Source organism: Arachis ipaensis, chromosome B6 (genome assembly GCF_059453495.1).
Source record: "Arachis ipaensis isolate K30076 ecotype BB chromosome B6, ASM5945349v1, whole genome shotgun sequence".
NCBI classification, from domain to species: domain Eukaryota; kingdom Viridiplantae; phylum Streptophyta; class Magnoliopsida; order Fabales; family Fabaceae; genus Arachis; species Arachis ipaensis.
Genome location: NC_142441.1, coordinates 131,565,957 through 131,582,156, shown reverse-complemented (window position 1 = coordinate 131,582,156; position 16,200 = coordinate 131,565,957). Strand labels below are relative to the sequence as shown.

The following is a 16,200-nucleotide window of genomic DNA, read 5'->3' as shown; positions in this document are numbered from 1 at the left end:
AGCTTACCAGCCTACCACAATCTACAAAAATTAAAAGAAAACAAATAAAACAAAATTTGGTATATAATAATTGGTTATAGTGCTATTACTATATTACATTCGTGAAACCCGCATTCACCTCTTATTGATTTGAACCAAGAATTATTGCACTGTTCTATTAAAAAGGAAAAAGAAAAATGGATGATTTCATTTTCGTTTTACATAGGGGAATGCACATCTGACCAATTAAAAGAGGAGGAGGTAAAAAACAAAAGAAAGAAAGAAAGCAAGACAGACAGACAAGACACCAACAGGTTTGGTTTCCAACATTCAAATTTCGAAAGTTGGAACTTCAGCATCAAAACCATGTTTGGCCTTGTATAATAGCCGAGGCACTATGTTTCCGTAAGGGTCACTTTCTCTTTTCTCCTTTAAATAAGCCAAACATTTCTCAACCTCGGATTCCACTTGTAAATATAGTTCATAAGATTTCTCTCTGTCTTTCAGCACATGCTCCTACCTGTCAAACAAACATAAAATATATCTATATATAAATTTAATCTGCCATAGTCAATATCATATAAATTTTTTATGTACTCATTTTATCTCGTATGTTAGAGTAACAGATCACATATTGAATAATTACCACCAAATTTCATGGCTTGAGCATACCTTTAGTTTCAATTGGTTTTCCAAAATAATAATAGAAACGGCCAGGAACTTTAGGCAAGAATGCAGGCATATGTACTTGTTGATTTGCCACCTCACCAGTAGCATCAGTCCTAAACTTTAAAAATGTCGGACATAAATAAGAATTTAGTTTTGATATGCAGTTTAAGAAGATTTTATGTGTATCCAAATACGTAATTATATGTGTAAGATGGCATCTATAGAAGGTTCAATAGATATAACGATATAGTTTACAAATACTAAGTTGTGACTCTTAATGTAATATGAATCATGCCACACAATGAACAACTAAATTTAAAAGGAAAATAAAAAAATGGAGATACCTCAAAGGGATAGACTCAGCTGTGAGCTTCTCTATTAGAGACTTGAATAAAGGAATGTTGACCAAGTCATCATAATCAAGAACAACCTGAAAAGACCAATGCAGGTTGGTGTTAATGGTATAAGTCCATGTTCAAGGCATCAACAGAAGACGTAGAATGAAATTAAAGAATGAACGTATTATATATCAGGAAACTCTTGACAAGAATGTTTTATGCAGGTGACGTATTTCCTGTATTCTAACTATTCTACAAGACTAAAACATCGTCAGAAATATATGAGAAGCTCATAGTTCTCATAAATCTTTAGGACTATTCAGTAATTTAAAATGAAAATGTTTATGTTTAGAGTTTAGTGATAGGTTATCAAATTAAATTCTTCTATTCAGTAATATATAAAAGAAAATGTTAAATATATTCCTTCCCACTAATTGCAAAGCCTTCATTATTCGATCCTCTCCACATTCAAATACACATGCAAAAAGTTCAGGGTGCAATTTTTATCTGCTATGCATCTTACATTGAATTTTTTGAATAATGTAGTATCACAGTATTTAAACTTCTTCAGTTAACACTTAACAGTCACCTGAAAAGTCAAAATCCTTGAAGTATAAGATATGATTAATGAATCAAAATTAAATCCTCCCATCATCCATAAACAATATGGTCATGCTTTTGTCTCCATGACAAGCACTTGAAGGGCACAATCACTTTGTAAAGTAAAATGATTATAGCTCGGCAAAGATCCAAGCTTACCTCAGCAAGATCATCTTCTCCAACAGTACCAATCCAAAAGGTACTATTTTAGCTCCGAATCAAGCTGCCATTCTAACAAACTAATTGTTCAGGCCAGAATAACTTGTATTCTTCACCCTGAAAATCATTAAAATGTTCAGTATATGTTTAATGCAAATATCCAAATATGCATTACCATATTAGCAAATATCCAAGTCTTACAAAGGTAAGTATCTAATAACAATGTAAAACTCTTACACTATCAAATAAACTCAAATAAATGTTTCTCAGCATACTGAGTTAGTGACAACTCATTCAATTCACATTTTCATACGCTCTTTCATGTCCAAGATGGTATACAAGCCAGAACAGAGGGAGTAAAACGAGCAATTGTTTCAATATGAAAGATGGCAATAACTTGTTGCCAAAAAAGAAAACTACATATTGGAATTTACCTTCCTGTGAAGAGCCTCGCGCATCCCTCCAGGATATAATAAGATATGAGACTTGGAAGACAAAAGCTTGAATAGGTTAGTTGCAGCAACAGGAACAGCACCCATAACTCTGAAGGAATCAAAAGAAGCTAAATCTGGCAGTAGTCCAGCATCATTTCTCCTAAACATCAATGGATGAGCTATCCCTCGAACAAGGATATCTCTTTCGGTCAAAATTCGAGAAACTAATGGACCGAGTTCAATTCCGAGCAGCATGTGATACCCAACATATATAACAATGTAAAACCCTTACTGTTGACTAAATCAAATCAAAATCAGATTCCTAATTCCTTTTATGAATCTTATGTAAATAGAATTAATTATAAATCTTTTCCTTTTTGGGTTTAGCTTAATTTTAGGGATTTTATGATTAGAAATCTTTCCTTTATTTTAGGCTAGTATTTTTTCCTTCTTTCCTATTTTCTAGTTATTTCTATTTCTGTAATTCCTCTATAAAGAGGCTGATTCCCTGTACATTTTATAATACAATACATTCAAACACTTCAATTTGGTATCAGAGCAGGATCTCTGCACTGTGCCTCTGATTTATAGCTATGGCTGACAGTTCCTCAGTCATTAATCCTGAACAGAAGGAGAACACCACTCCTACTCCATCAGATTTAAAATCTGAGCAACGGATACTAGTTAGTGGTGACTCCCATTCAGTTCAGATCACCACATTTCGACTCAATGGGTCAAACTACCTTAGGTGGTCTCAATCAGTTCAGATGTATATCCGTGGAAGAGGGAAGATTGGATATCTCACCGGTGAGCGAAGCCAGCCTAACATCACTGACTCACAATATCATGTGTGGGATACCGAAAATTCCATGGTGATGACATGGCTGGTGAACTCAATGGAGGAGGATATCAGCAGTAACTACATGTACTATACCACAGCCAAAGAATTGTGGGATAGTGTCAAGAAGATGTACTCTGATCTTGGGAATAAATCCCAGATTTATGAACTTACTCTAAAAGCTAGAGAAATTCAACAAGGGGGTGACAATGTCACCAAATATTTCCACACATTGAAGCGGGTGTGGCAGGATCTTGACCACTTTAATAACTACAAGTGGAATTCAGCCGCTGATGCCAAACACCACCAACAAACAGTGGAAGAAGGGAGGATATTCCAGTTTCTTGCAAGCCTCAACGTGGAGCTAGATGAAGTTCGTGGCAGAATTATTGGAAGAGCAATCCTACCCTCAATTGGAGAAGTATTTGCTGAAGTTAGAAGAGAGGAAACTCGTAGAGCTATGATGATGGGAAAAGGCAAGACTGAACAGACCTCTTTGGAGTCTAATGCACTTTTAGTGGCACCTGCTGCACTTAAAAGTTCATCAAATTAGAAGCACCCCTCCAATCTTTGGTGTGACCACTGCAATAAACCTCGTCACACCCGAGAAACCTGCTGGAAGATTCATGGAAAACCAGCACACCTTAATGGCAGCAAACCTGGTCTCAAAATACGCTCTACCCCAACTGCTCATGAGGCTGAAAAATCATCATTGAGTAAGGAACAGGTTGAGCAGCTCATAAGGCTGTTAAATTCCAGTTCTGTGTCTAGTACTCCTAGTGGTTCTTTGGCTCAAACAGGTAATTTTAGTATTCCTATGTCCCTTAACTGCACCTCAAACTTGAATGCACCATGGATTGTCGATTCAGGTGCATCTGACCATATGACCAGCCTCTCCCCTTTATTTAAAACTTATTCTCCTTGCTTTGAAAATGAAAAAATTAGAGTTGCTGATGGTAGTTTTTCATCTATTGCTGGAAAAGGTACAATTAAACTGTCCGAAAACATTGACCTAAGAAATGTCCTACATGTACCAAAGCTTTCTTGTAATCTTTTCTCTATTAGTAAAATCTGCAAGGATTCCAATTGTGCTGTGACATTCTTTGACACTCATGGTATTTTTCAGGACCGGACTTCGGGGAAGATGATTGGCAGTGCTAAGATGATGGATGGGCTTAATCACTTTGAGGATATTTCGGAGGATAAAATAGCTCAAGGATTTAGTGGTATAAGTTCTATGCCTATAAAGGACCAAATAATTCTCTGGCACAATAGACTAGGACACCCTAGTTTTCCATATCTCAAACACTTGTTTCCAAGTTTGTTTAAAAATATTGATTCTTCCTTACTTAAATGTGAAAGTTGTATTCGTTCAAAGAGTCATAGAGTTCCTTATTACTCTCAACCTTATCATGCATCTAAACCTTTCCACTTGATTCATAGTGATGTATGGGGTCCATCGAAAATAACAACTCAATTTGAAAAAAAATGGTTTGTAACTTTTATTGATGACCACACACGACTATGTTGGATCTATCTCATGCATGAAAAATCTGAGGTTTCTAAAATTTTTCAGTATTTTTCAATAATGGTAGAAACACAATTTGACACAAAAATTTCAATATTAAGAAGTGATAATGGCACTGAATACTTTAATAAAAATCTTGGTGAATTTCTTCAAAAGAAAGGTATTCAACATCAATCTACATGCCCCAATACACCCCAACAAAATGGCATTGCTGAAAGGAAGAATAAACACCTTCTTGAAGTAGCACGTGCCATTATGTTTGAGGGTAATGTTCCAAAGTATTTATGGGGAGATGCTGTTCTAACAGCAGCCTATATCATAAATCGAATGCCCACACGTGTGTTAAATTACTGCACACCGTTGGATACTTTCAAAAAGAATTTTCTAGCATGTAGATTGCATTCTGACTTACCTTTAAAAGTATTTGCTTGCACTGTGTTTTTACATACACCTTCATATCGAAGTAAACTTGATCCAAGGGCAGAAAAATGCATTTTTATTGGCTATTCCCCAAGTCAAAAGGGTTATAAATGTTTCAATCCACACACCAAGAAATTTCATGTAAGTATGGATGTTACTTTTTTGGAACATGAAACCTTTTTTCAAAAAAATTCTCTTCAAGGGGAGAGTCTAAGGGAAGAAAATTTTTTGCATGAACCTTTACCTACTCCTATCTTACATATTGAGGATACAACTTTCACTAATCAAGTAAATTCTGAAACAATTGCAAAACAAGATGTGAAAACCAATTCTGAAATTGTGCCAGAATTAGTTGGAATCCAAACAGGAAAAGAAATACCACAAGAAAAGGAGCTTCGGTGTTATGTTCGGAAATATCCCAAGAAGACTAGAGACCAGCCCATCATCTCTGTACCAACCCAATCTGAAAACCCGGAAGACGGCTCAACTGTAGTACTTCAGGAACTTCCAGGTAAATCTGAAATTGTCACTTCTAATAATAATTTGCCAATAGCCCTTAAGAAAGAAACCAGAACCTGCACCAAAAAGGTACTTAAAACCAGCACCAACCATCCTATTTCCAATTATGTCTCTTACCAAAATCTCTCTCAAAAACATCGAGCTTTTACTTCTAAAATTACAAATCTATTTGAGCCTAGGAACATAGAGGAAGCACTAGATGATCCCAACTGGAAATTAGCAGTGATGGAAGAGTGGCATGCACTCAAGAAAAATGAAATTTGGGAGATTGTAGATCTGCCACAGAATACAAAATTGGTTGGCTGCAGGTGGGTTTTTACCATCAAATGCAATGCTGATGGAAGCATAGAGAGGTATAAGGCTAGGTTAGTAGCTAGGGGATATACACAAACCTATGGAGTAGACTATCGAGAGACTTTTGCTCCAATTGCCAAACTCAGTTCTGTGCGGATTCTCTTATCTCTTGCTGCGAATTACAATTGGCCTTTACACCAATTGGATATAAAGAATGCTTTCCTGAATGGGGAACTAGAGGAAGAGGTGTTCATGAAACTTCCACCTGGATTTGAAGCTGAACTAGGGAGGAATAAAGTGTGCAAACTAAAGAAATCTCTCTATGGATTGAAACAATCCCCAAGAGCTTGGTTTGAACGACTTGGAATGGTGGTGAAGGGACTTGGTTATACTCAAAGCCAAGCTGACCATACACTTTTCTATAAGCATTCAGCAGCTAATAAAACTGCCATCTTAATTGTATATGTGGATGACATTATTCTGACAGGTGATGACTTTTTGGAGCTAAAAGACTTGAAGGAGAAGCTTGCCAAAGCATTTGAAATCAAAGAACTTGGCTCATTAAAATACTTCCTTGGAATTGAATTTGCAAGGTCTAAGGAAGGCATTTTTATGAACCAACGAAAGTACATCCTAGATCTTTTAAAAGAGACGGGATTACTTGGTTGTAAAGCTGCTGAAACACCTATAGAGCCTAACTTAAAATTGAAGCCAGCTGAACCAGAAAATGTAATGGACAAAGGGAGATATCAGCGGTTGGTAGGGAGGCTAATCTATTTATCCCATACACGTCCGGATATAGCCTTTGCTGTGAGCATGGTAAGCCAGTTTATGCATTCACCTGGTCAAGAACACATGGATGTTGTCTTTAGAATCCTAAGGTACTTGAAAGGGTCGCCTGGGAAAGGATTACTCTATAAAAAGCATGAACATCTTCAAGTAGAAGCTTATACAGATGCAGATTGGGCTGGGAATATCATGGATAGAAGGTCAACATCTGAGTATTGTACTTTTGTTGGCGGAAACTTGGTTAGTTGGAGGAGTAAAAAACAGAGTGTTGTGGCACGAAGTAGTGCAGAAGCTGAGTTTAGAGCAGTGGCTCATGGAATATGTGAAGCAATATGGGTAGAGAAAATCCTACGAGAACTAAAAGTTTCCATTTCTCCACCAATGCGGTTGTATTGTGACAACAAATCTGCAATTTCCATTTCTCATAATCCAGTGTTGCATGATAGAACTAAACATGTTGAAGTTGACAAGCATTTTATCAGGGAAAAGATTGAGAGAGGACAGATTTGCATCTCATATGTTCCAACCACGGAACAATTAGCAGATATTCTAACTAAAGGATTACCCAAGAAGACTTTTGATAGCATAATAAGCAAGCTGTCAATGAATGATATCTTCAAGCCAGCTTGAGGGGGAGTGTTGACTAAATCAAATCAAAATCAGATTCCTAATTCCTTTTATGAATCTTATGTAAATAGAATTAATTATAAATCTTTTCCTTTTTGGGTTTAGCTTAATTTTAGGGATTTTATGATTAGAAATCTTTCCTTTATTTTAGGCTAGTATTTTTTCCTTCTTTCCTATTTTCTAGTTATTTCTATTTCTGTAATTTCTCTATAAAGAGGCTGATTCCCTGTACATTTTATAATACAATACATTCAAACACTTCAATTCTTACACTATTAAATAAACTCAAATAAATGTTTCTCAGTATACTGAGTTAGTGACAACTCATTCAATTCACATTTTCATATGCTCTTTCATGTCCAAGATGGTATAGAAGCCAGAACAGAGGGAGTAAAACGAGCAATTGTTTCAATATGAAAGATGGCAATAACTTGTTGCCAAAAAAAGAAAACTACATATTGGAATTTACCTTCCTGTGAAGAGCCTCGCGCATCCCTCCAGGATATAATAAGATAAGAGACTTGGAAGACAAAAGCTTGAATAGGTTAGTTGCAGCAACAGGAACAGCACCCATAACTCTCAGAGAATCAAAAGAAGCTAAATCTGGCAGTAGTCCAGCATCATTTCTCCTAAACATCAATGGATGTCCTATCCCTCAACAAGGATATCTCTTTCGGTCAAACTTCGAGAAACTAATGGCTCGAGTTCAATTCCGAGCAGCATGTGATACCCAACATATATAACAGGTCCCTCTGAAGGAAGTCCAGCAAGGACCTTTACAATTGTTCCATCCTCCAAAGTTGACAACATTACAGGACTTGTCAGAGTGTTCAATAGCCTGCAAGCATTATAAGTGAAAGGGGACATGATTGCAACTTCTATTAATTAATAAAATAAAAAGAAAAGAAAGAAGATGAATCAAGAAAGCATGGTTGCACATCTGAAGATATAGCATAGATACATGATTTGACCAACTAAGATATTAGCAAGTTCAATCAAGTTTCCCACTTTGGAGTACCATATATATTTCTGATAGATTTTAAACTTTATCTCATATAGCATGAATATATACTCACCAAGACATCAACTTGACATGATAAGCTTGTTTAAACACTGCAGACTTGTTAACTGTGTTGATGCCTTATATGATCAACTTTATCATAATATTTACCTGTAAGAGTTCAGTACTTCTTTGAATTCCGTAGGTGTTGGCGGTATATAATCTGATACATAATCATGCTTCTTTACACAGCAGTAGAAAGAAGTTCCCTTGATGACTGTTACCAGGTCAATATTGCCTTCCTGCTAGCGGAAAACAGAGGCACCATATTAGGATCCATTAAGACTTTCCATAACATATTAGATATCTTTACTCCACAAGTACAAGAATGTTAGATGAAGAAAAACAGCAATGGAGGGAATCATACCAGGAATAGGAAATATCCACTGTCTGCAAATTTACATAGCTCAGAGTTAGCTAATAACTTACGTAGCCTTTCGCCTTCCTCTTTGCTAGGTAGTAATTCGTCTTTTTCACTAAGAGGACAAATGATGAACCTCAGTTTCAGTTTCCACATTCCAGAAAAAATAAAGGTGCACCAATATTTGAAGAATGAACAGAAGTCAAGCATTTCAGTAAACTTAGTTAATCTTAAGTGTTTTCATCAAGATAATGTTTTCAAAGTAAAAATCCGTCAACAAAGTTTTTACTTTTTTATATTTTTATTGAAAAAGAAAAGCATTTCTGCTAAGTAAACACGAAGTTATAAGTTAACAAAGTACGTATGATCCTAAATTACAACTGATATGAGATTGACAGTGTCAAAGAGTATGAACCTGGATAGTATCAAAGCCTGAGCTTTTACAGCATGAAGGCGTGAGTTGGCATATGCAGAAGCTGATCTAAGCAGCTTCAGCTTCCACAGAAGTGTTTCTTTTGGTAATATATCAGCAAGAGCCTAAATCTCTCAACAATAGACTTTCAATACTCTTAAGTGAAAAGAAAGCTCAATCTGAGAACTCAGAAGCCCGGATAAAGAAAATACAGGCATGTTCATCATGTGTTCCTGAAAACTTCAGGATGACCAACTTTTACAAAGTTTTATTTAAGAATAAGAAGTAAACAAGCAACATGATTTTGAATTGCAACCTACCACTACCAGTAGTCCCTACAGGAGCAGATTCCATCTCTGAAATGATGGAACCTACTTGAATCTCTCACTGTGATTTCCCTACCAACTATCTTGGATATTGCCTTGATTGCAGCATGGCAATTTGTACAAGCTCTTATATTCTTCATTACTACAATCGGTGACCCTTCTGAGGTGCTGATCAGTGCATATGCAATGGCAATGCGTTCACTGTGATATTTAAGGGATTCTGCCTTCAGTTCGTTATCCTCATTGTGAAGGGCACAGCTTAAGTCAGGCTTGTACCCTTCTTTCTCCATTTGCTTCTCCAGATCATCAAGCTTCCTTGTGATCTCTTTCATCTGTGGGTGAGACTTGTTATTTGCTGAAAAAACATGAGTTTTGTGTTTGATTTCGACCCAACTGTAAGCCGGCACTTTTCTAATTCCTCGGCTTCTCATGGCCGTCTTCACCTTCCCTACATTTTCCCATTCACCAATTTCTGCATATATATTGGCCATGCTAACATATGGAGCAGCATCTCTGAGCTCCTTCATGCTAAATAATTGGTCTGCTGCTTTCTTTGCCAACTCTTGATTTTTATGGATTCTGCAGGAGTTTAGAACTGATGACCACATTATTTCATCAGGTTCAAAAGGCATCTGAGCCATCATTTTCACTGCCTCCTCGAATCTCCCACTCCGACACAGCATATCGACCATTGAAGTATAATGCTCTCGTTTAGGAGTAACTTCATATATTTGAGTCATGGAGTTGAAGTATTGCAATCCTTCTTCAACTAGACCACAATGGCTGCATGCACACAGCACACTAAGGAAACTAACAGCATTTGGTTTCAGACCTGAATGAACCATTTGTTCAAATGACCTAAGAGTATTTTCACCATCTCCATTTTGTGCATAAGCTGAAATCAGTGCATTCCAGGAGACTGAATTCCTAACTGGCATCTCTTGAAACATTTGAAGTGCATTTTCGATGGATCCACATTTCGCATACATGTCAAGCAGTGCACTCCCAGAAAATACATTTGAAAGGCATCCTGATCTAATTATGTGTGAGTGTAACTGCTTTCCCAGAGCCTGTGAGGCTAAATTTGCACAGGCTTTTAGGATGCTGGCATAGGTAGCTGCATCTGCAGTCTTTTCAGCTCTTTGCATCTCAATGAATAGCTTTATACCTTCTTCAGGGTGTCCCTTCTGAACATTACCCGAGATCAGGGCTGTCCATGGAACTGAACTTTGAAGAGCCAAATTTGCAAAAATCCTATTTGCTTCCCCAAATCTGTCACATTTAGCATACATGTCAACCAAAGAATTCCCAATCATATTGTCTGAAATGGCAGCTGTTACAATAGCCTGGGAATGAATTTGCCTACCCATTTCCAGGTTCAATGCATTTGCAGCCATGCTCAGCAACGTAGCATATGGGAATTGCCTTCTGTTAAATCTAGTGAGGTGTAACTCCCTGAATAGTTCAATAGATTCTTTGAATCTTCCGTTCCACACATAACATGTGATAAGTACATTGTAAGAGATGCCATCCAACTCTGGCATCTCATTAAAAAGTTTCTGTGCTTCAGCAACCCGGTCATGCTTCGAGTAGAAATCAAGCAAAGCATTTGCCACGAACACATTCCACACAAAATTAGTCTTCAGCAGAAGACTGTGAACTTGTTGCCCAAATTCTATATCATCCAACTGTATCCCACAACACAAAACTGTAGCAAAAGTAAATTCTGTAGGCTTAAACTCCAAATCCTGCATCCTGAAGAACAGGTTTAAGGCCTCATGATTCAACCCCTCTTTTGAATACCCTGCCATTAATGCATTGTAAGTGACAGAATCCTTCATAGGCATGTGCTCAAACAGCTGACAAGCTAACCCGAGGCTGCGGGTTTTACAGTAAGAATCAAGCAATGAGTTGGAAACTACCATGGCCGAATTATGCCCCAACTTAACGACATAGGCATGAACCTGGGTTACTTCATTGACAGAATCGAACTCAGTGAACCCAGATAAGAGAGTGGAAAATGTAACATAATCTGGTTCAACTCCATGCCTACACATCTCAACAAAAAGACCAAAGGCTTCACGAAACCTATTGTTCTGAGCATAGCCGCCAATCAGCATTGTCCAGGAAACAGCATTGCGATCATCCATGCCATCAAACAAGTTAGTTGCAGTGGCAAGATCGCCAGATTGTATGTAACCCATGATCATCATGTTAGCAGAGAAAGTGTTTCTGTGAGGCATTCCGTCGAACAGTTTCCGAGCACGGCGCAATTCGCCACGTTGAACACAGGCCCTGATCAGGAAATTGAAACGGCATGTTTGGGGCATGAAGCCTGTCTTGATGATGGAAGCGTCTATGGGGGTTCGGACATGAAGGTGCGGTTTTGGATGTGTCAATTTGGCAAAGCTTCGGCATGAGATTTTCTTGGTACATGCTTTCATGTCATTAGGGGAAGAAAAGAAACAACTCAAACTACTAAGGGTCAGGATTCATTCAATGACCCACCCATAAATAATTTCAAATGTACCCCCCCAAACATTCCCTTTTAGCAAATTCCTCAACATACCCCTATTGTTGATAAAATTGTTCCAATAATTGAATTTCTACTGTCTGTAGCAAGCTTATAGACCAAAAGCATTAAGTGAAGAACAGATTTTCACCTTTATAACTGCATTGATTCCTCTGTGCGTTACTTTGTATTATCAATATCTCGCCATCTGCAGAAGAGCAACAACTTTAATCCTCTGATCTTATACAACTCAAGAACTCACACATGCAAGGAGAAAAAGGGGATTAAAATATCAATAAGTGCACTGTAAGTTCCAGATTTCTGGCTCCTAGTTATTGAGAAACTGTCTCCCAGTTGATCCACAAAAACGTCTAAGTCAGACAGTTAGACCAACTGCTTAGGTATAATGGTGTATTATATTAATAAATTAATTCTTGAACACAATTAAAAGAATCTAATATAACAGGTTTATCACAATATAATTTTTGTTATTTTTTAACTTATTTACTAACTACCTTTTGCTTGCTAATAAATTAATCTCTGTGTAGAATAATAAAGGATTAGACAACAAAAGATGAGGATAAGCAACATTGCACACAGAAATGACAAAGTAGCCATTTGTAAATCTAGGATTGCGAACAGATCCCCATTTAACTAATATCACCTGACATTTCAAATACTAATTTCAAAAAACGTTTGATGTTTTTGTTAAGTAACTCATAAATAATAACTCACCAGATCCATTTAGAACAAGGTTGCGAGAACCGACCCAGCATTGAACCGATCAAGTGAGAGGATCAATGGTCCAACCGGTGTCAAACTATGGTTGAGCCGGTTTAATTAAATATACAATAAAATTATTAAAAATTCAATATACAATTTCAAATATTCAAATTCAATGTTTTCTAAACTAATAAAATTCAAAATTTTACCATTTCACATGGTAACTTGTTCATATTTTATCATTAAAAATTCACAATAAATTTTTTTTAATTAACTTCTAAACTGTAATCAAGCTCAATTGCTTGACAATCAAGATAAGCACTCCAAGAGAATCAGAAGAGAATGGTGATGAGCACAAGAAAGAAGAGAGGAATTCTTGTGATATAAGAAACAAAGAAATGATTTCAAAGACATATCTCTTTTTACGTGTACTTGATTTGCTGCTCTTACTTTTTAGAATTATATTATTTTGATTTCACCTCCATTTTTTTTTGTCCAAGAATGCAGCGCAGGGGAAGGACTCTTTTAAGGTAAGGTTGAAAAATTAACATACTGCTTGCCTTATTCCTTTCCTTTTTAGTACAATGCCACCCTTTTTATTAGGAAATCTTTTTAGAAAGTGTTTATTTATTAAAATAAAACAACTAGAGATTTTGTCACCAAAAAAAACAACTAGAGATTTTGCAATTGAAATTAGAATTGAGAACAGAATTATTGAGGATCAATACACACGGATCATATTATTTTGAACTAAAAACCGAATAACTAACTAACCAAGAGTCTAACACTCTTCTATCATTCTTTCTTGAACCGAATCTTGTTCGATTACATTTGTATCCTCAATACTAATCAAGTATTCAACAAAAACTCAGAATCCAAAATCTTGTCAGCATCCAAAGCCAGAGAATCCAAAAAAAAAAACTAAGCAAAGAATCCAAACTAAATTCAGAATCACATCAGCAACAATCCCAACTCAGAACACAAAATTATTTCAGAAAATCAGCAACTCAGAATAACAAAATTATTGCAGGAAATTTAACAAAACACCACCAGCCATCATCCATCAAAATTTAACAAAATAAGCAAAAATTAACAAAAATTTAAAAAAAAAAAACTCAGAATCAGATTTCAGCAACTCAGAATCAGCAAAATTAACAAAATAAGCAAACATAAATACCAGCGGCGAGAGAGGAAGGGAAGTGACGGCGAGGAAGGAAGGGAAGTGAGCTCGGACACAGAGAGAGGAAAAGAGAGAGGGCTCGAAGACAGAGGCTTCACGAAGAGGACAGAGAAGACGAGTTCAGCGCCGACGACGACGACGACGACGACGACGGAGACTGGCTTGACGATGAGGACAGAGACGGCGACGCCAACAGCTCCGAATCGACCTTTTAGCAACGTCGAGGAGAAGCGTATCCAAGAGAAGAGAGCCGAGCAGACATTCGAGAGGTGACGACGGAAACTTCTGGCTGTCACCGCCAGCGGCGATAGTGGTGGCGTTCTGAGGTTTGAAGGTGGCTGCAACTCTGAGCCTGTGATAGGGTTTGGTGGTAGGGTTTGTATCATCGTTTGTGAGAGAGAAAAAGGAGGGCGGGGTTTTCTGGGTTTTTTTTTTTAAATTAAAACCGAAAATCTTTAAAAAAATTCGTCCGGTTCAATCGATTTACCGGTTAATTGTCGTTTTGACTGATTCTTTCACGATTTTTTATCAAATAGTTTTTTTTATTTCAACCGAACCAATAAAAAATTAATTTTTGGTTAATCGATTAAACCAATCTATCCAATTCAATCTTTAGAACTATACTTACAACTAGACAGAAATTCCTCTTAAAGACACATATTTCTACACAATTTAAAGAGAGACAAAATAAGTGTTTGAAAAATCATTTAGATTTGCTACATATTCAAGCCTTATTACCATCTAAATCCAACCAAGTAAGCCCAACACCAACAAAAAATCACTTTTATTAAAAAAGTGTGTAACACATGCCCAAAACCCCAAACAAACGTTACCTCTCGCTCTAATATGAAAAACCATTCATATCTCCTACTCAAAACTGCAACAAAGGAATTTGAAATCTCTCCCAAAATCTCTAAAAAATCTTTTGAATTTTGAATTCGAAAACTACAGAAAAATCCGGTGCTGCGTTTATTATGTTTAGTTTTCTCCTTCGCATTTTTCGCATTTCTATTAGTTTGGTTTAGGGTTTAGTGGATCTTCATTTAGTAGATCAAGTTTCTCTGATTCAATTTTTCTTGTTTTTTTTTTCTGTAATTATGGCATCGAATGAAACTGTAGTAGTTTTGCTGCATTTTAATTGATGTTGATTTGGTTTTGTTTCATCAAGTAATTTTGGTTTATTAAGTAATTTTAGTTCATTTCTTTGTTTAATTGAGGTTTATTTGGTTTCATTTCGCTTGAATTTGCTGAATTTGTTCATGTGTACTTGTTTAGTTAGTTATAACTCTGATATTTGTCAGTTGTATACACTTGAATAATTTATAATAAGATGCAATTTTTCTTACGATATATATGTTGGTTGTAATTTTCTTATCACTCATTAGTCATTACTCTAATCGTATTTTGTCAAGGGATATGTTTAGTATTTGATAACTATTTTTGTTCTCTTTTTTAATGAATGTTAGAATATAAAGTTTTTTTTCGCTATAACATTTTGCTAATATTTATATTGGTTCTGATAAATAATTTCGGTTCATTTCAAGGAAAATGATGTCATATGTCATGTTTTTTGCTAGGGTTTCCATTTTTTTTGTAAGGTTCTTCTGCATTCATGAAAATTATATTGTTAGCTACATGAAGTAGTTCTTTACTCTAATAGTTTGAGCATTTTCATATCAAAAAGTGCTGCTTGGATATCTTCAATCGGATTTACTAATAGTTGCTAATTATGTGTATGTATATTTTAGTGAAAACTTTGGGATCATTTTAATGTTCATGGTCAATTAAGTACTATACTTTTTGTGATGGCATAGTGAACTTTATCTTTCACTATAGCCTTGTTATGTTTCACATAATGGTAGAGAAGCATGATTTGTGTACAATGCACAATTCTTGTCAAGTGATATGTTTAGTACTTGGTAATTACTTTTGTTCTCCTTTTTTAGTGAATGTTAGGATATAATTTTTTTTACTGTAATATTTTGCTAACATTTTTATTAGTTTTGATTTTTTTCTGGTGCTACCATTAAATAATTTCAGTTCGTTTCTTAGTTTATTTGAGGTTATTTGGATCCAGAAATGAATTCGATGTGTTTTTATTGGTGATCGAGTTTTTTTGACTGTTTGTTCAAATCTGACCTAATTTCGATTTATTTGTGAATTAATTGAGGTTCACTTGATACTGCTGCTAAGTATTGACTAAATTTTTTATTCCTTACAACCAAAATGACAAAAAAGACCATCTCAAAAAAAGGAGAAGACACTTTACGATGTAAACATATACACATTAGATCAACTCTATTTTTGTATTATAAATATATCATATGACATAATTTTTCAAATCCTTATAAAAACCTCACGATTTAAGATGCTCAACGAGAACGATAGCCGACGTATTCGCCAACATGAGTGATCGACAGAAAGCTATCGTC

The 16,200-nt window shown here is 36.0% G+C and overlaps 1 protein-coding gene and 1 pseudogene across 2 annotated transcripts; both read right to left on the bottom strand.

The window, feature by feature from the left end:
* Nucleotides 1–361: 361 nt before the first annotated feature.
* Nucleotides 362–9,245, bottom strand: LOC107647303 (phytyl ester synthase 2, chloroplastic-like; annotated as a pseudogene). Its single transcript, XR_015885926.1, has 10 exons — nucleotides 9,240–9,245; nucleotides 9,031–9,152; nucleotides 8,622–8,730; nucleotides 8,366–8,496; nucleotides 7,918–8,032; nucleotides 2,180–2,434; nucleotides 1,746–1,862; nucleotides 993–1,078; nucleotides 652–761; nucleotides 362–499 (listed from the first exon to the last, which is right to left on the bottom strand). The product of XR_015885926.1 is annotated as a phytyl ester synthase 2, chloroplastic-like (transcript).
* LOC107604859 (Pentatricopeptide repeat (PPR) superfamily protein) lies at nucleotides 9,228–14,182 on the bottom strand. The gene is made up of 3 exons (XM_021104859.2): nucleotides 13,766–14,182; nucleotides 9,348–12,073; nucleotides 9,228–9,267 (listed from the first exon to the last, which is right to left on the bottom strand). Exon 2 carries the CDS (start codon nucleotides 11,795–11,797, stop codon nucleotides 9,350–9,352), a length of 2,448 nt encoding a protein of 815 aa, XP_020960518.1. The 5' UTR covers nucleotides 11,798–12,073; nucleotides 13,766–14,182; the 3' UTR covers nucleotides 9,228–9,267; nucleotides 9,348–9,349.
* Between the last annotated feature and the right edge of the window lie 2,018 nt (nucleotides 14,183–16,200).